A 15,927-nucleotide genomic window follows, 5' to 3' on the forward strand; every position below is an offset into this window, starting at 1 on the left:
CGTTGAGCTGCACTTGATGGCGAGCCATCGCGGTCAAGTACGAAATAATCGACGTCATCATGTGATGGACGGATGCGTCCGTACTCTCAGCCAGCATGGCGCGCAACGAATCCTCGGTGAGGGGTGGAGGACCACCAGCAGACACAGACGGATCAGCAGGAGCCATCTCCGTGGATTCAGCTACGACAAGAAGTCCCGCTGATGACGCTGCAGTTGAAACGAGTGGGGCAGGCTGAGGGCTGTTCGAACCTCGGTGTCGCCCCCTGTAAAAAAAAGACTAAGGATACATGGTGATGAGCAAGGTACCAAAGTTTCAAGAGGAAGATGAGCTGACTTACCTCCCACTGTTCATGATCATGTCGTCGGCGAGGTTGAAGACGCTGGAGGGCGTGATTATCGGCCCGATTAAGGCGCTTGGCCATCCAGTGACTGGATGGTAAATTGGAGAATGAAGAAATGTCACAACGGGCACCAGCACCGTGGCTTCCATTGCGACAGGGGCAGTTGTGGCGTAGTCATTTCTCCAATGTTGCGGATAATCGCCCGTCGACACAGATGCGACACCGCTCAAGTTGTTCAAGCGACGAACCCTCGGTCTCGTGATGTAACGTGATTTTAAGGTGCAAGAGACTCGACAGCGTCACTTCCAAACACTCAGCGACTATTGGATACGGCCCAGATGTCACTTAATCCAGGCTGTCCTTATTATTAATATTGGACTGGTCGTTCGCATTCTGCGGCCAAGAACTGACCATCTACGGTACGAACCCTCGGTGGCGGTTGGGATGAGTTCGCGGAAGACTCAGCGACCCTTGGAAGACACGTTCACCGTCTGGGACAAGGCGCGAGCCGTTAAAAGATACTCATGCGACGGTGCAGACGACGCTTGGCGTGCAAGAAGATCCATAACGGACAATTGTTCACTTGATATTTGTATACTTAATTAGGACTTCTTATTAGGAATAGACCCGAAAGGGTAAACATAAAAACAGAACAGAATTTCCACTCAAGCACACAGAGCGACGTCCGGCTTCAAGGTAAGCGTCAGGTCAAGCTTGTTTGAGTGTGTTATGCCTGTCGGTGAACTCGAAGCTCTGTAGCGAGGGTTCATCCGGCAAGGCCAAGAGACTTTGTGTATTGGCCGATTACTATCGGGAGGTTTTACGTGACGGCTTATTGTTGCCTATTTGCACGACTGGGAGTGCTTGAATTGCCTCCCTTTTATTTCTTCCAACCGAGTGTTGAACACTCGGTGATCTCGTAAAAGGCTTACCCGTGCCTGGTACCCTTCCGCTGTTGGGACCACGAGGATTCAAAACACCTGCTAGCTTTGCTCGTGCTAGTAGCGTGTTCTTATTTTACTGGTTGGCCTATATAAGTAGTTTACAAGGTCCAGTTTGTCCCGGTGCAAGGGCAGAACTGGGGTCCTCAGGTCCGCCCGAACGATCGTTTACTATCCTAGTAGACGTATTGTTGTGGGAACATCCTAACTACATCTGTAGCTAGAGTTCACGTGGGATTTCCAACACCAGAGATAGCACCCTCCTCCTCCTCTTCCTCCTCCTTCTCCTCCTCTTTATCCGAGGAGTCGAAGAGGCCCCGATGAGAGTGTCGAGTCTCCTTCTCCTCGCGGAGTGGGGACTTAGAAGCCATACGCTTCTTAGAGGGCTTGGCGCCTTCGGCTTTTAGAGGCCTTAGCACGCGCAAGACCCTCGGCAAGCGAGAGACGTTTGCAAAGATTCTCTTCCTCATCGCCACCGGCTTTAGGAGTGCCCTTAGCCTTGACGGCCGGACTCTCAGAGCGCACAGACGGCCTGGGGCTGTGATCACCTTGATCACTAGCGAGCGACTGCACGCTGTCATCCTTGTGCTCACTGGGCACTTGGCTGTGCCCTCCCACAGAGCCCGCAGGAGCATCGTGCGTGCTCTCAGACTCGGCTTCGTCCTCACTGCCAGAGTTGAACTCACGTTTCACGAACCGAGGGGTCCTACGATTGTCTGAGGCCGAGGGCGACGGACTGCGGCGCTTGCTTGCTCGCTTGCCCACAGCCGCGTCACCCGAGGAACCGATTGCCTCGGAGGCCACCTGAGTAGCCTCCTTGAGTGCCGAGCCTTTGCCGTGAGGCTTAGTGCTCTTGGCTTGCGCCTTCCGGCAGCAGCCTTGGAGCGTGTCTTCGCACCGCTCTTTGCAGTGCCACGAGGCATAGTAAATGGTCGAAGTAGAGACCTAGAAGAAAAGCGCACAGACTGCTGCTCGAGGCGTTAACTGTGAAGTGAGCCTCCGGCGCGCTCGCGCGGCCAAGTCGATGGTTTTCGACTTTGAGAATGAAAGTTTGTGACGAACACTTCTTCATTCTGATCGGTCGGTAAACCGAACCTAAGTGGAGGAGGATGTAACGGGGTACGTAGCCCTGAGTGTACCCTGGTTACATGAAGTGTGACACGTCATACTTCGGGATATTTGGTACAAGGTACCAAGGTCGTCCAAAGCCAACCATTGGTTAATGACATTGCATTTCTATAGGTGACTTATAGTTTGTATTAAACCCAAGCTTTATCCACCTATAAATATACTCAGTTTACATTACCATAAATAGGTCACTTCGCTCTCTTTTGATAAAGAGGGGGCCTGTGAACTGCCGTTCACTGAGAGTTTGTATACTCTCGGAAGCTAGCTTCCTCTAGCGCAAGGTGCTGTGTGACCCTGTCACACAACGAATGGCGCAATCGTGCGACAAAGAGGACGAGAAGCGAGAGAGGTATTGTGCCAAGCAGTGAGCAAGCCGTCTTGCATCCAAATTGTGATCCATAGCGGTGGCCAAAATGGAGGATTGTCAGGTGCCCGTCTGGATCTCGATATTAACTCACCAGTAACTCGACAGTACTGGCGAAACTGTAACCTGGGTTACTGGATACAATAGTAACAGTAGAATCAAAAGTACTGGTTACTTTAGTAATAGTAATAGTACTATAGTACTATCTATTCCTGGCGAAGCAAAATACTGATCTACAGTCAGTTGACACTAGTTTAGACAATGTAAACCTACATGTACCTACGCCTCTGTTCACAAAAGTCGCAAAGCATCTATGACCAACGCCGCGCCGCCTGGTCACAACGCATCTACAGTACAGTATAAGCAGTTGACACTAGTTTAGACAATGTAAACCTACATGTACCTACGCCTCTGTTCACAAAAGTCGCAAAGCATCTATGACCAACGCCGCGCCGCCTGGTCACAACGCATCTACAGTATAAGCAGTTGACACTAGTTTAGACAATGTAAACCTACATGAACCTACGCCTCTGTTCACAAAAGTCGCAAAGCATCTATGACCAACGCCGCGCCGCCGCGATGGAAGCGGCCGGCAGAGTTCCTCGTGTACCTGGTCCCCGTGGGCGGCATCCCGTCAGACTTGTTCACATCCTACGCGCGCCTGCTGCAGACCCACAGCGAGCTACCGCTGCGCAGCCTCACGCGTCCTGGGGGCTACGCAGCCGAGTTGTCTCCGTTCCGCGGTCTGGACTGGACTGGCAAGGGCTCACTACGCTTCCACTTCGTTTCAACTGCCGAGCACGTCGAATCATGCGACGGAGAAGATGTACATGTGAGTCGTCGCGTCATCGGCGCATTGGGCGTTTGCCACAGCCCATCACTCACGCTCAGCGGAGGATTACAAGCTGCTCACGCGCAGTTCGAGGCGTCAGTGCGACGATTTCCGGCGCTTCTCATGCACAAACTTTTCGCATTCGAGCACACGTTTGAAGTCGCCACATCCAGCGAGTGTGAGGGACTCAATGACCTCGTCATGTTCCCAGTCCACCACGAACTTGAAGGCACAGGAGAGTCCACCGTGACTCTCCATTTACAGGTCGTTATGGACACACTAGCTGTCAACATCCTTATGGCTTTGGAGAGCGCTATTAGGTCAGCCACGTCCTCTGCTGCTGCGAGTGGGATAATAAAGGGGGGAGACCTCGCCAGTGTCTTATTAGACGTCAACGTGGAGCCACAACAGACGCAAACCATTCAACATTCGGTGTCGTCCCCTCTAGTCCTTTCCCGAGATACTACAACATTCAGTTCAGCTTCCAGTCCGTCCTCTCGCTCGTCTAACTCGTCATTTTCCTCCATACCGCCGCCGTTGGCTGCTGGAGTTTCTGCATTCGACCCGCGGAATCGACGACGGAAACGGCACTTGGCACGTCGAGAAAAACTACTGGGAGACTACAGTGTACTCGCGAGTTGCATCTCAGACGCGATGGATCATTACATTGTAGCAATAGAAATGTTACGAGAAGAAGAACGACGCAGTGGAGGCGCCTCGGGAGACGCTTTATGGCTGGCAGCTGCACTAGAAGGATACGTTTTTTGTCTATACACAGACGTACAGAGCAGATTCTCGGCTGAATTAGTGGAAAAGGCGTCAGAAGCCGTCGCATTCTACGCCAAAGCAGGCACAACAGAGCTGGAAAGCCTTCTAATTGAGAATCTCGGGTGGTATTACGTCGATGTGGCGACTTCGACATTGACACGCACGTCAATGACAGGAGAAGCAAAGTTGTCAGAAAGTGTATGGATCAAGCGATTACTATGGGACGTATTAGAGAGAGGACTGATGCTGTTTCCAGAGCTTCAGCCGCAACGCCAAGTCGAGTTTTTGATCCAGACGAGTCGAATGCTAGAGACTGTGGGTCATCGTCGTCGTGTGGCTCTCTTTCTGCACGAAGCCGCGTCTCTGCTGCTAGCCAGGAATGCACCCAATGTAGACGCGCAGTTAAAGCTGTTGCTATCACCTTCCAGTGTGACGAAAGGGCCTCAGCGACAAAGAGACTTGGAGGCTGCTCTCTTTCTGGAGCGTGCTGCGGCGGAACGGTTGGGTATCCTAGACCGGAGAGACGAGTTGCCATGGGAAGTCACAACTCAATATCGAAGGAACAGGAGGAAGGAATCATTCAACTCTACAACTACTCTGGATAATTCCTGGCTGATCATACGCTTCCATGTACTACGACAGCTCCTGACCATTGCAAGGATGCTGGGAGACGCATTACTCGTCGGGAAATACTGCCTTGAGCTGCTAGAAATGCTGGTGTGGTGTGATTCCATCGCATCTGTGGACCCTTCTCAGTCCTCACCGCTGCTAGTGGACCATCTCCAACACCCTGCTACTTCTCTTCGTGTGGCTCATCCTCCCATCGAAAGGACAGCAGCAGGTCTTCATGCAAGGAGTAGCGTGTATTCCTCTCCCCCGCCAGGTATTGACACGAGAGTGAGACGCAACTTTATCAATTCTCCATCAACCACCATGTCCAATGCAGCGGCTTCTTTACAGTTAACGCTGACCAACACACCTCGAATCCTAGCGACGCCAAGACAGCAATTTTCCGCTGCGGTGAATGCGATTTCTACTAAGGCATCGCCAGCGTTTACTCCGTTTTCTCATGCACATCACCAGCTCAATGGAGCCCTGACAAGCCGCGCAAGCGGCACAGAAGATCGTACACAACATGATGGAAAGGAGTTTGGCGTTAACGGAGACGGTGGGTCCAAGAGTTCTCGAGTTCTGGGTAGGAACGAAGGGGAGACTGATGCTGCTGGAGCAGTCACAGCAGCTGGCTTAGTGTGGAATTTACGATCAAGGGCAGAGATTGCCATGGTTGAACGAAATCTGCTGAAAATTCTGGAGGCGGTCTGCACAGCGCTGCGTCCAAGTGAGCAAACAAAGCTGCCTACCTTCCTCCACGTGGATAAACTAAAGTTGCGCTCAAGTTGCAACTCGCAGCATCCTTTTTTCCCCAGAGAGACTGCTCTCGAGATGTTTGGAGTGCAGTCAGCGTCTGGTCAACTATCGGTCAAATCCGATTTCTTCTATTCTCCATTCGAGAAGAAGAAGATGAAGCGGAAGACTGGAGATAGTGGAGAAGAGGACGACAGTGAGGACGCGCCCGCGATGTACGAAAGGGGATTTCCAGTTCACGAGCGAATTGAGCTTCAATTGACCTTATCCAACCCAACGGGGGTCGCTGTTAAGCTTCAGGAAGTGAAAGCGTGGGTCACATTCGCTGAGAATGACCACAGCACCAGCACAGCTACAAAAGATGGATATATCGAGTGCTATCCATGCTTTTTCACGTTAGAACCATATCAGAAACGCAAGACGGTGGTGCTGGGGCTTCAACCGCTGAAAGTGGGGACATTCCATGTTCGCGGCTGCTTCATCAAGGCCCTCAACATCCAGACTTCCTTCTACCTACGAGACCCTGTCAATGTCCGCGTTGTAGGTGAGTTGCCAGTGGTTTCACTTTCTCTTCGAGAGCATGGAACAATGGCGCTATTGGATGGGAAGAGGGCTGCAGCAGAACTGGCAACCTCTAAGATGCAGATGGCGATACTTGCTTCCGAGACAAGACGCTGTATGCTTCGTGCTCGTAGCACTGGCAACCGCCCTATCACCAACTACAGACTGGCGGTCACGCTTCAACATCGTCGTGCAGAGAAGAAAACATGTGTGGTTTTCAATAACTTACCGTCGACAACAGATGGTAGCAGTGTCAACGGTAGAGCTGGTGCGTCTCCAATCGGAAAAATCGAGACGAAAGCTCTTGCACTGAGATGTGGCAAAGTGGTGTCGTCCCCACTCCCGCTAACAAGCGGCGACTTTGTGAGTATTCCTTTCGACGTATCCCTTTACGGACAACAGGAGGCGATGGATGAGGATATCCAGATTGAGTGGAGTTTTGTATATGCTGATGAGACTGGCACCTCGGTGGATGCTGTCTTTTATCGAGAGGCTAAGCTGACATTGCAGCTGCTGCCACTACCGTCGCTCATGCTTCAGGCGGTGGCGGTACTACCGTGCAGCTCGGAACATTTTCCGAAATGCCGAATAGAGGGAGGCAACGCAGAGGCGGTGACAACGGACCATTTGTATTGTGCCGTCCTGGTCCAGGTCGTTAATCCGACTGAAACAACCTTCCGATTCCGACTGCGCCGTGACCTTGACGACAGCGGAGATGCCATCTGTGAGGCGGAGATTGGTCGCCAATGCTCGCGCCGGTTTGTGGTCGAAGCTCCGCGCTTGCAGGCGTTTCCCTGCTTGGTCGATGTGCTGAATGATCTGCTAGAGATGGAGTGGGAAACGTATTTCGGAACACGGGGACGTCTGCTCTGTGAGGGCGTCCATGTCGGATCGAGTGCTGAGCAGGAGCAGATGACACTTGAGCTTTTGATACCGCCAATCAGCTTCAAGGTTCAATCTCCACTCGAGGAGGTCGCGTCAGCTGTGGCACGTGAAGAGCAGAATGGAGGTGTGAGCAAGCCCAAGCACGGAAGATATCGGAGCTTGTCACTTCATCCGTTGAGTTTCTTCCAAATGACCCATTTAACTGTCGGACATCGGGTGTTGGAGACCAAACTGTTCCAATATGTTCCCATTACTGTCACAATCCAGCGAGCAGAAATCACCGGAGAGCAGTCAGTATCAGGTGTGGAGGTTGAGGTGCGAGTTACAGAGGAAGACGATGGCTTTGAGAACAGTGACCAAGTGATGGTTGTGGGACTATTGAAGACCCACGTCCGATGGGATGACCCGACGGATCGAAGTGCTAAGTTCCACGAGGTTCAGTGTGTGTTTCTGTCGGAGGGAAACTTTTGCGTCGCTGTGTGTGGTCGAGTACTTGACCAGGATGTGAAGCCAATAGGCGGAGCGGTTTGGGCTCACCAGCCAATGCATGTCCGCGTCCGATCGGACGACGCGGAGAAGACCACGAGTACTATTTATTAAAACGAAAGGGTGTAACTTGAAGTTGAACATTCACTCTGATAGAATGATGGTCAAACTTCAACGTGATCTTTTAAATAGGATTTGAAACGTGTGTTCTAAAATTATACTGAAGTATTTTATTATTGTGACCCGTCGAAATAGCCACGCCATCGAAATGGTGCGTACGGAGGTGGTCGCGAGCGACTACTTCCAGATCCCGCCAGCTGCTTTGGGATGAGTTGAAGATCAATGTGCGCGCGACAGAAGAAGATGAGCTGCGAAAGGGCCATCGGAAGCCACCTGATCGAAGGAAACGAGGTTTAAACTTGTCTTCGTTGCAAGGAATTAGGCAGACTGTATCATTAAAATTGATGGGCTTCGGCAGGATTTACGTCAGGAACTTGCGGTGTTAGTCCAGGTCTTGGCCGAATTTCAGCAGCAAAATGATGACATCCGGGTGCGATTTCGGTGGATAATACCATAACTTTTGGCTAACACTGACCACGGTATTCAACGACAGGGTGCTCTAGCAAAGCGGCCTCGTATCCCCGAGCCCCCTGGGCGTACTTTACTGATCGAAAAGTTAAAACTAATGGCTGCAGACATGGTCGGCCACTCGTGTGCTGTCACTATTCAGTCTTCTAAAGCCGCGGAGGTGCTAGACTACGTGCTATCAACCGATGATAAGTCTAATCCCTACAACCATCGATCGCCGATGACACCTAAAATGGAGGATACATCACCTAGACCAGGCTCAAGCGATCAGGCAGACGGGGTTATCCTTCGCCCCCGAACGGCAAGCAGTAAGCGTCCAATGACTTCCAACTCTCAGCGACCAGTATCCCGAGGCTCGACAATTTCACTCTCGTCGATTGCTGCGTTGTTTGAGAGCCCAGAGGTGAGGCTGATGCTTGGATACAGTGATTGTTATTTCAGTAATGATGCTTACATGATGATGCAGATGCACCAGCGCTTAAACCTTGATGAAATCGACGGAATCAAGGAAGACTTACGCGAGGCATTAAATGAGGAGCGCCAACTGCTTCTCGAGGACATCGATTTTATTCAGGTATTGGTATTTGAGCTTGCCTCTTATTTCATCAGCTAGTGAGTGAGGGATGATCTGATTCGCAGGGCTGTCTCGAAATGGAAAAAGATCTCATTGACGACGACCGGAGAAAAGTTGCTGATGCTAAGCCACCACCACCACTTAGAGATTTGCATGAACTTCATATGAGTTAGAAAAAAACACTAGAAGACCAGGTAAATATTTCAATGCTGTGCAACTTGAGACAAAAACTGATTGTGTTATCTACTGCTCTATAGGAGGCAGTCGGAAGAATGGAGACCATACTCAACAAAGCAAACGACTCAACCTCCCGTTTGGGCAATCGGTAAGAATTGATGAGCGACACAAAAGAAATGTGATCTCATTCCGAAACGTTTTATCATACAGGCTCAACCCTGTACCCCCACCGTCGTATACGGAATCTCCAGCAAGCTCACGTTGCCCTCTTCCGTCTCATAGGGCTTTACCATCTCCTTCACTAGCGCGAACTGATTCAGCAACACGGATACTTAAGATTCGGCACATGGTGCAAGAGTCCCGCGACGAACCTTATTTATCATAATATCTTCCAACCTGTGTATGAGCACCACAAACTATACTGCTCATTTTTTTATTATACTGCTCAGCTGCTAGAGTGAGCGATTTATTCCTTTTCATCGACAGCCTGCAGCCCAATCTCGGTGAACTCGAGGTTGTTGTCAAGCACCTTGCGGTCGGACGCCTTCAATTTGGATGGGACAATGACTTCAGCAGGTCGAGATGGACGCAGCGAGTCGCCATCGAAGGCCTCGCCAATAACTTTGATGGGGTTGGATCGGCCTCGGTCTAGAATATCTTTCAAGACGACAGGAATCTCGTCGGATCGAGATTGTATCGCATCGTGAAGCTGGGAAGCGAGTGCAACATACATCTGGAATATGTCACCGCAATAACAACTCACGTAAAGACACACCCACACATAAGTAACTCGAGACTTACAGTTCTTACCCTGTTCATTCCGACCAACACACTCGATTGCTTGTTGCATTCGGGATATAGAGCTCCACTCCGCAATGCCACAACACATTGCAGTGTTATATTGATAAGCACACAGGCAAAGGGGAAGTGGCGTGTTGGATGTTGCGAAAGAGCGTGAAATCGAAGAGCAAGATCACGAAAAGTCTCGACCAAGTTGAGAATTTGAAGCAGTGAGAGCACGCCGCATCCACGCAAGTCCGTCGAGGGGTCAGATCCCTGAAATCCAATGTCTTCCCAGTGTCTTCCGATCAGGAGAACGTCCCGTGTATTTTTCGTGAGTTTTTTGTAGATAGTTTGTAATATCCCAACCACAATCTCATTGTGAGCGTCGAACGCAGTCGCGGCAATGCAAAAGACGCGATCACGCTCGTCGATTGCACCGGGGAAAGTGAGACGAGGACGCGATAGGCATTTCATACACGAGCCACGACTGAAATCTTCCGAGACAATGATGTCTCTGTGCTGCATGACATCTGGAGTCTCGGCGTAGTACTTTGCTGCTTCAGTGTACGATACTATCGCTGTTTCTGGGCTGTCGCCAGCGTTTGCAGACTGAGATTGTCTGTGTTGCACCAGTTTGATTTCCCTCCACTCCGCCGACTCATCGACATCACGTTTTTCGGAAGTGGCCTTCGTATCTGGTGCGTTATCACAAGCAACGCTCGCCTCTCTTCCATCGTTGTGTGCCTTTTCCTCCCCCTCACTATCCTCGTCATCAGCTTCCTCTATTATAGTTTCAGTCTTTCCTGATATTGGGCTAAAAATCCTTCCCATGACAGACGAGCGACTTGATTCAGCTTCCGTACTGTTCTTTTTTTCTTCGTCCATAAGAACTTCTTGGTCTCCCAGACCTCGTTTGTAGATGCTGTGGAGCTCAGCGAGCGACAGTGCATCAGCGTCTTTATATGCTGTCGCATCAGGCTGCGTGGAGTCCATAGCTTGGTCGCTTTCATTGAGCTTCTTCTCTTCGTCCGTTGCCCGCTTGAGTTCCTTCAGAAGCTCTTCCTCCTCCTTTCGCTTTTTTACCTCGAGCGATTCTCTGCGCGCTTTTATAGAAACTTCCGACAGCACACTCAAATCGTTCTCGAGGTTCACATCAAACGCAAATTCATCGTCCTCTGCGGTACCAATAGTTTTACTGGGACTCGCCCCAGTTGTAGCAACGGAGAAAGGAAACGTCGCTTGTAAGCTCCATCTCCTTCTCAAATTCTCGTTCATCCGGGAAAGCTGGACCACTGGGAAGCGTATATTTACCCTCGTCTTCATCAGCGCCAGGCTCATCCATTATCTTTCGCAGGCTCTGGTACGAAATTCCAAATGTTGCGTCAGAAAGGAGTTTGCCAGCGTTAGAGCCCCCAGCGATTCTGTGGATGTCGGAGAACGGGCTGCCGGGCTCCAGTGTCGCAACGTGGGCAACACAAACTTCTCCACTAAATGAAAGGTCAATCGCGCTTGGGCCATCATCTTTGCTGCTCGGGGGTGCCTTCAGAAGTGCGTTTTTATCTGCATCAGAGCTGCTCTCTTCCTTAGACCCGCGCTCTTTTTCTTCAATATGAAGACTACCAATTACCGTTGCGTCAACCTCCAGCACATCTTCATCGTCATCTTCTGGACCACCTAGCTGTAACGGGGGTCGTAATTGAGATGTTTCGCCTTCATCTTCATCCTGAGAATCATCTGAATCGTCGTTGTCGTCCTCAACAGTATTAATGGAGCCAACAATGACAGGAACACAAGTTGGTGCTGGTGGAGGCAGAGCGATTTTTAATGCTTCATTAACTTCTTCTTGAACTTGAGGAGGTGGAAGCATTTCCGGACTTTCCACTTCAGTATCCATTGCCTCATTTTGCCCAAAGTCGGTATTCGGAGTGGAGACTACAGCGACATCGAGACTTTCGTCCACTTCAGTATCAGCTTCGTCGTCCCTGGCTTCGACTTGTACCGGAAGTTCGTGCTCTTCCGCATCATTTACGACTTTCTCTTCGTTTTGAATAAGTTTCTGTGAAGATTTCAGTTGTTCTTCTTCGGTTGGGATAGCTGCCTCATTCTCGTTTGTTTCTCTCGATCGTTCAGATGCGTCTTCATTGTCTGCGCTCGATGCTAAATCAAGAACCGCTTGAACCACCACATCACTCGACAGCGGCGAGAAATACCCCATTGGAGCTGGTTCTTGCAAAGCCAGGTCGTCCTCGCCGTCCACATCACGCAGTAGGTCTATATGGATATCAGTAGCAAATGTCTCGTGATCTACAACTTCTATTTGGTTTAAGCCAAACATACCCACCATCCAGAACATCCACATCTGAAGGACTGCTAGACTCCATTGCAATTCATGCAACAACTTCTCGGAGTTTCTCCTTCCCTTTGTGTTGCCTAGAGTTGAAACGGTCTTGCCCTTTCACACCCATGTTGCACCAAGGTCGCACAACATACCTTTTTTGTCAAAGCCCTTAGAGCATCTACCAACAAATGCGCAAAAATGATCTTCGTAGTGCAATTAGAAAACTGTAGTTGCTGGAGCTTATGGAGCTATTTTTCGTGCTTAAGGCGCCCGAATTGTACATCGTAACCCTTTGCTCCAAAAAGCGAAGCACAATGAGTATTTCAGCGAGCGGTTTGCTCCAAGGAGCAAAACACCAGGACCCTCTATGATCTTATGCACTAAAGCGCGTTGAAGATGGCCTGGTTTCCATTGGATTCCGCACTCCGCACTCCACTGCGCATTCCGCACTCCACTGCGCATTCCGCACTCGGCAGCACCATGGAGCACAAGGCAGCACACAGTCTCTCTAAAGTTCGAGCGCCATTCCGACCGCCCACGAGGGCTACAAAATGTTCTTCTGCAGAAGGAGTTCAAGACGCAGAACCAGCAACAAAGAAGCAGGCAACTACGAGGGCGCAGGCAGAGGCAAACGTTTCAGAGAGCTCTTTAACGACGGCAGTAGATCGTGTCTGGTAGCCTCAAAGCGACGTCTAACTCCTCGATCTCATCCGGTAAGAACCGAAGCCGGCACTTACATAGTGCTGGACTGATTCCGGCCAAGCAAAATGTTATGGACACGACAGGAACGCGGTCGTTGATGGCTCGCATGCACATGAATCGAGCCAGATGATGAAGCACTTCACCGAAGTCCAACCCAAGCGCAAGCATGGCCGCTATGAGCACCTTCAGATCGTCTACCTTGACGTCCAACCGCGTGGAGTGATACATCTGAGATTTAATAAGGAGTACAGTGATATCTCGATTTTACTCTCGCCTAAGCTACAGTTCAATTTTTTGGAGTTGGAGCTGCCTCTTGGAGCATCTCCAAATAGCTCCAGACCAAAATAGCTCCAGACCAAAATAGCTCCAAGCAACCCCAGTTCTCTATTACTCTGTACGAGCCTCCCGTATTGCACACGCAGTGTAACCACCCTAATTGGTCTCGTAGGCCACTTCCTTCACGGCCCGACCACAAAATAGCTTTATGTAGCCTTAGCACATGTACATGCATTATATTACCCAGCGTATTGGATATTAGACGTTTCCACGGGCACGCTAGCACGCTGGATGGCGGGACCAAAAGCTCCAGGATCTGGTCGACAGTGCTTGGAAAGGGGAAAGTCTGGAAGTGGTGTTCACCTCTAACCGCTAAGCACATCGACCTCACCGATCCTACATACATTATAAATATATGAATGGCCTCAACATCTTATCTACTCCTAGAATAGACGCAAGCGTAAGAATGGAAGGCCTCCTTCGACACGCCCCCTTGCTCGCGTCACCTGCGAGTATGAACACAGCTCAGCGCCATCGCGTTTACAATCACCGAAAATATGGGTACGAACGTTGCATGCCATATGTACAGTACGCGATCGTTGCGTTTACTGTCACACCACGAACAACATGCTAGCGAACTCGAACATGTCACGGTCTTCGGCTAGAGGAAGGACTCGCTATTCGGGACGACTGCCTACGGCAATTTAGCGAGCGGCGTAAGAAGAGTGTCAGGCCCGATCAGTCTCGTTCCCCGTCGCCGACTACCTCGTCCCTAGTCTAAAATGGAACGAAGGAGTTTAGTCAGTGGTACGCTGACTCGGTTTACGAACGACAACTAGAGATACTGGTGTTGGTAGGAGGTACTTTGGCAAGTTAGAGGGCTGGGGAGAGAGCTCTCAGTCGTGAATTTCCTTCTTTTACGAGAAGTGCTCAAGAAAAACAAATACGAAACAAGTATATTTTACACATCTAATACGTCTAAGTTCCTACGTCGGCTTTCACAAGATACACGACCCCGACAAGAGAAGGAGACCGCGACAATTTGGTGGAGAAGCAGGGTATCTTCTAGCCAATTTTCGTAGGAACGTAATAGAGAAGAAGCGGAGAGAGCCGCTTGGAATACCTTAGCGTCGAAGTACTCGGGCGAAGGTGCGAGGGAGCCGGGACGAGATGAGCTCCCTAAACTGGAACGATCCAATAGAGGACGAAGAGCAGCGCCTCGCACGGATCGTGGCGAATGCTGACGAGGACCAGATCGCGGACGCCCCAGCTGCGAAAGGGGGAGGCGGCGAAGTGAATCCCCGAACGCATGGTGAATCCAAAGAGACGGCTGAGATCCGAACGGAACGAGCGGTAGAAGGGCTGAGGGAACGAGCGGCCCAGGAGGACGACGAAAGCTTGTTTGGAGCGTCACCACGAGCCGAGGAGAACCGAAGAATGTTCATGACGATGTTGGGGACACCCCAGGGCAGAGCCAGCTTCCAAGCGCTCCTCGGGACTCTATAAGATCGACCGACTCCCAGAGAGGAGCAGGCGCGGTCACGAGAGGCAAGAGAGACCGAGACGACGTGTTCTGGAACGTGGAGGGGAGTGTCGTTCTCGCTGGATCCGTCCCGACCATCGCTAACTCACGTGGTTGAGACTAAGCGGGAGGCGCCCTCGGCGGCGACAGCTGAAAACTTGCAGGAAGAGGATGTTGGAGGACTGTATGAGAGCGACGTTCCTGCATCTTGGTCGCGCGTTCGAAGTACGACTAACTTCCAAGCTGGACCGTTGAGCAGAGTGGAACGTCACTGGGCGTCAAGTGCGACTTTGCAAGCGCCTACCACGACGGTACGCCGTGGAACGACTCCTGCTAGTCCAAACGCGATGCCGACGAACCGAGGAACGACGCCCACGAATTTTGGAACGATCCCTGCGAGGGACGGAACGACGCCTACGAGTGAAGGGACGGCGAAGGTGGACCCGGCTCTTCAAGCCTTTATCGTCAACACCATCGGCCAGGCCATGCAGCAAATGGCTATGTCAAGTGTGTCTGTAGGGGCTCAACCCCCTTCGTCGAAAGGCCAAGGGTCAATAGAGTTGGAGGCTCTGCCTCGACACTCGATGAACGAGTTAGATCGACTGCTGGAGTCCCCGAGGAGTGGAACCCGTAGTCCCGCGAGAGGAGATACCGTGTATCGGTCAAACCCTGAAGTTCGAACCGGCGGACCCTCGTCTCCTATCCCTTTGTATGAGAAGGCTTCCGACCGAGCACCCCGAACGTACGAAGGAAGCGGAGCGTATGGCACGCCGAGACAATACTCGTCCTCGAATCCGTATGGTCCGATGTTACCGCCGGACTGGAACCCGATTGAGATGCCTCCTACTTACCCGTCCACGCCTATGACTACGCCTGCAATGCCGACCGGAACGTGAACGGAGAGAACGCTGAATTGGGGAACGAAGCCTCATCGACGAAAGATCGTTCCAAGGTCACGAAGGAGACCCGAGGCTCAGTAGAAACGTGTCTCGGGTCTGACCGAGAACGATACCCGAAATATGCGACGCCTCACCCAACTGCTCCCATGGCCTAATATGCGGGACGTGAGCCGCATGACTATGGCCGAGGGCTCGCTCCGATGGTGGGAATTCCGAACGAATTGAGGAACGCAGTCAAGGTGATCGTTCCATTTTATTCGGACACGGCCTCGAGTGAACGAGCTGCCGCGTTTTGGCGCTCGTTCGAGAAGTGTATGATGGTCTTGGACGATCAACTGCGCTTGACGGCTTTCGAACAGTGCCTGAAGGGCAAAAAGGGACAAGAATGGTGGTACAA

The 15,927-nt window shown here is 51.2% G+C and overlaps 3 protein-coding genes across 3 annotated transcripts; 2 read left to right on the forward strand and 1 right to left on the reverse strand.

The window, feature by feature from the left end:
- Positions 1 to 3,330: 3,330 nt before the first annotated feature.
- Positions 3,331 to 7,785, forward strand: PITG_19762 (uncharacterized protein; the record flags this gene model as incomplete). Its single annotated transcript, XM_002895957.1, has 2 exons — positions 3,331 to 6,283; positions 6,542 to 7,785. 2 exons carry the CDS (start codon positions 3,331 to 3,333, stop codon positions 7,783 to 7,785), a joined length of 4,197 nt encoding a protein of 1,398 aa, XP_002896003.1.
- Positions 7,786 to 8,368: 583 nt separating this feature from the next.
- PITG_19763 (uncharacterized protein) lies at positions 8,369 to 9,006 on the forward strand (the record flags this gene model as incomplete). Its single annotated transcript, XM_002895958.1, has 3 exons — positions 8,369 to 8,662; positions 8,726 to 8,833; positions 8,899 to 9,006. The coding sequence occupies 3 exons, from the start codon at positions 8,369 to 8,371 to the stop codon at positions 9,004 to 9,006; spliced, it is 510 nt and encodes a 169-aa protein (XP_002896004.1).
- A 470-nt stretch (positions 9,007 to 9,476) lies between these two features.
- Positions 9,477 to 13,061, reverse strand: PITG_19764 (uncharacterized protein; the record flags this gene model as incomplete). Its single annotated transcript, XM_002895959.1, has 6 exons — positions 9,477 to 9,658; positions 10,270 to 10,575; positions 10,657 to 11,077; positions 11,421 to 12,064; positions 12,284 to 12,309; positions 12,988 to 13,061. The coding sequence occupies 6 exons, from the start codon at positions 13,059 to 13,061 to the stop codon at positions 9,477 to 9,479; spliced, it is 1,653 nt and encodes a 550-aa protein (XP_002896005.1).
- Positions 13,062 to 15,927: the final 2,866 nt, after the last annotated feature.

This window comes from Phytophthora infestans, genomic scaffold, assembly GCF_000142945.1.
Source record: "Phytophthora infestans T30-4 supercont1.115 genomic scaffold, whole genome shotgun sequence".
Taxonomy (NCBI): domain Eukaryota; phylum Oomycota; class Peronosporomycetes; order Peronosporales; family Peronosporaceae; genus Phytophthora; species Phytophthora infestans.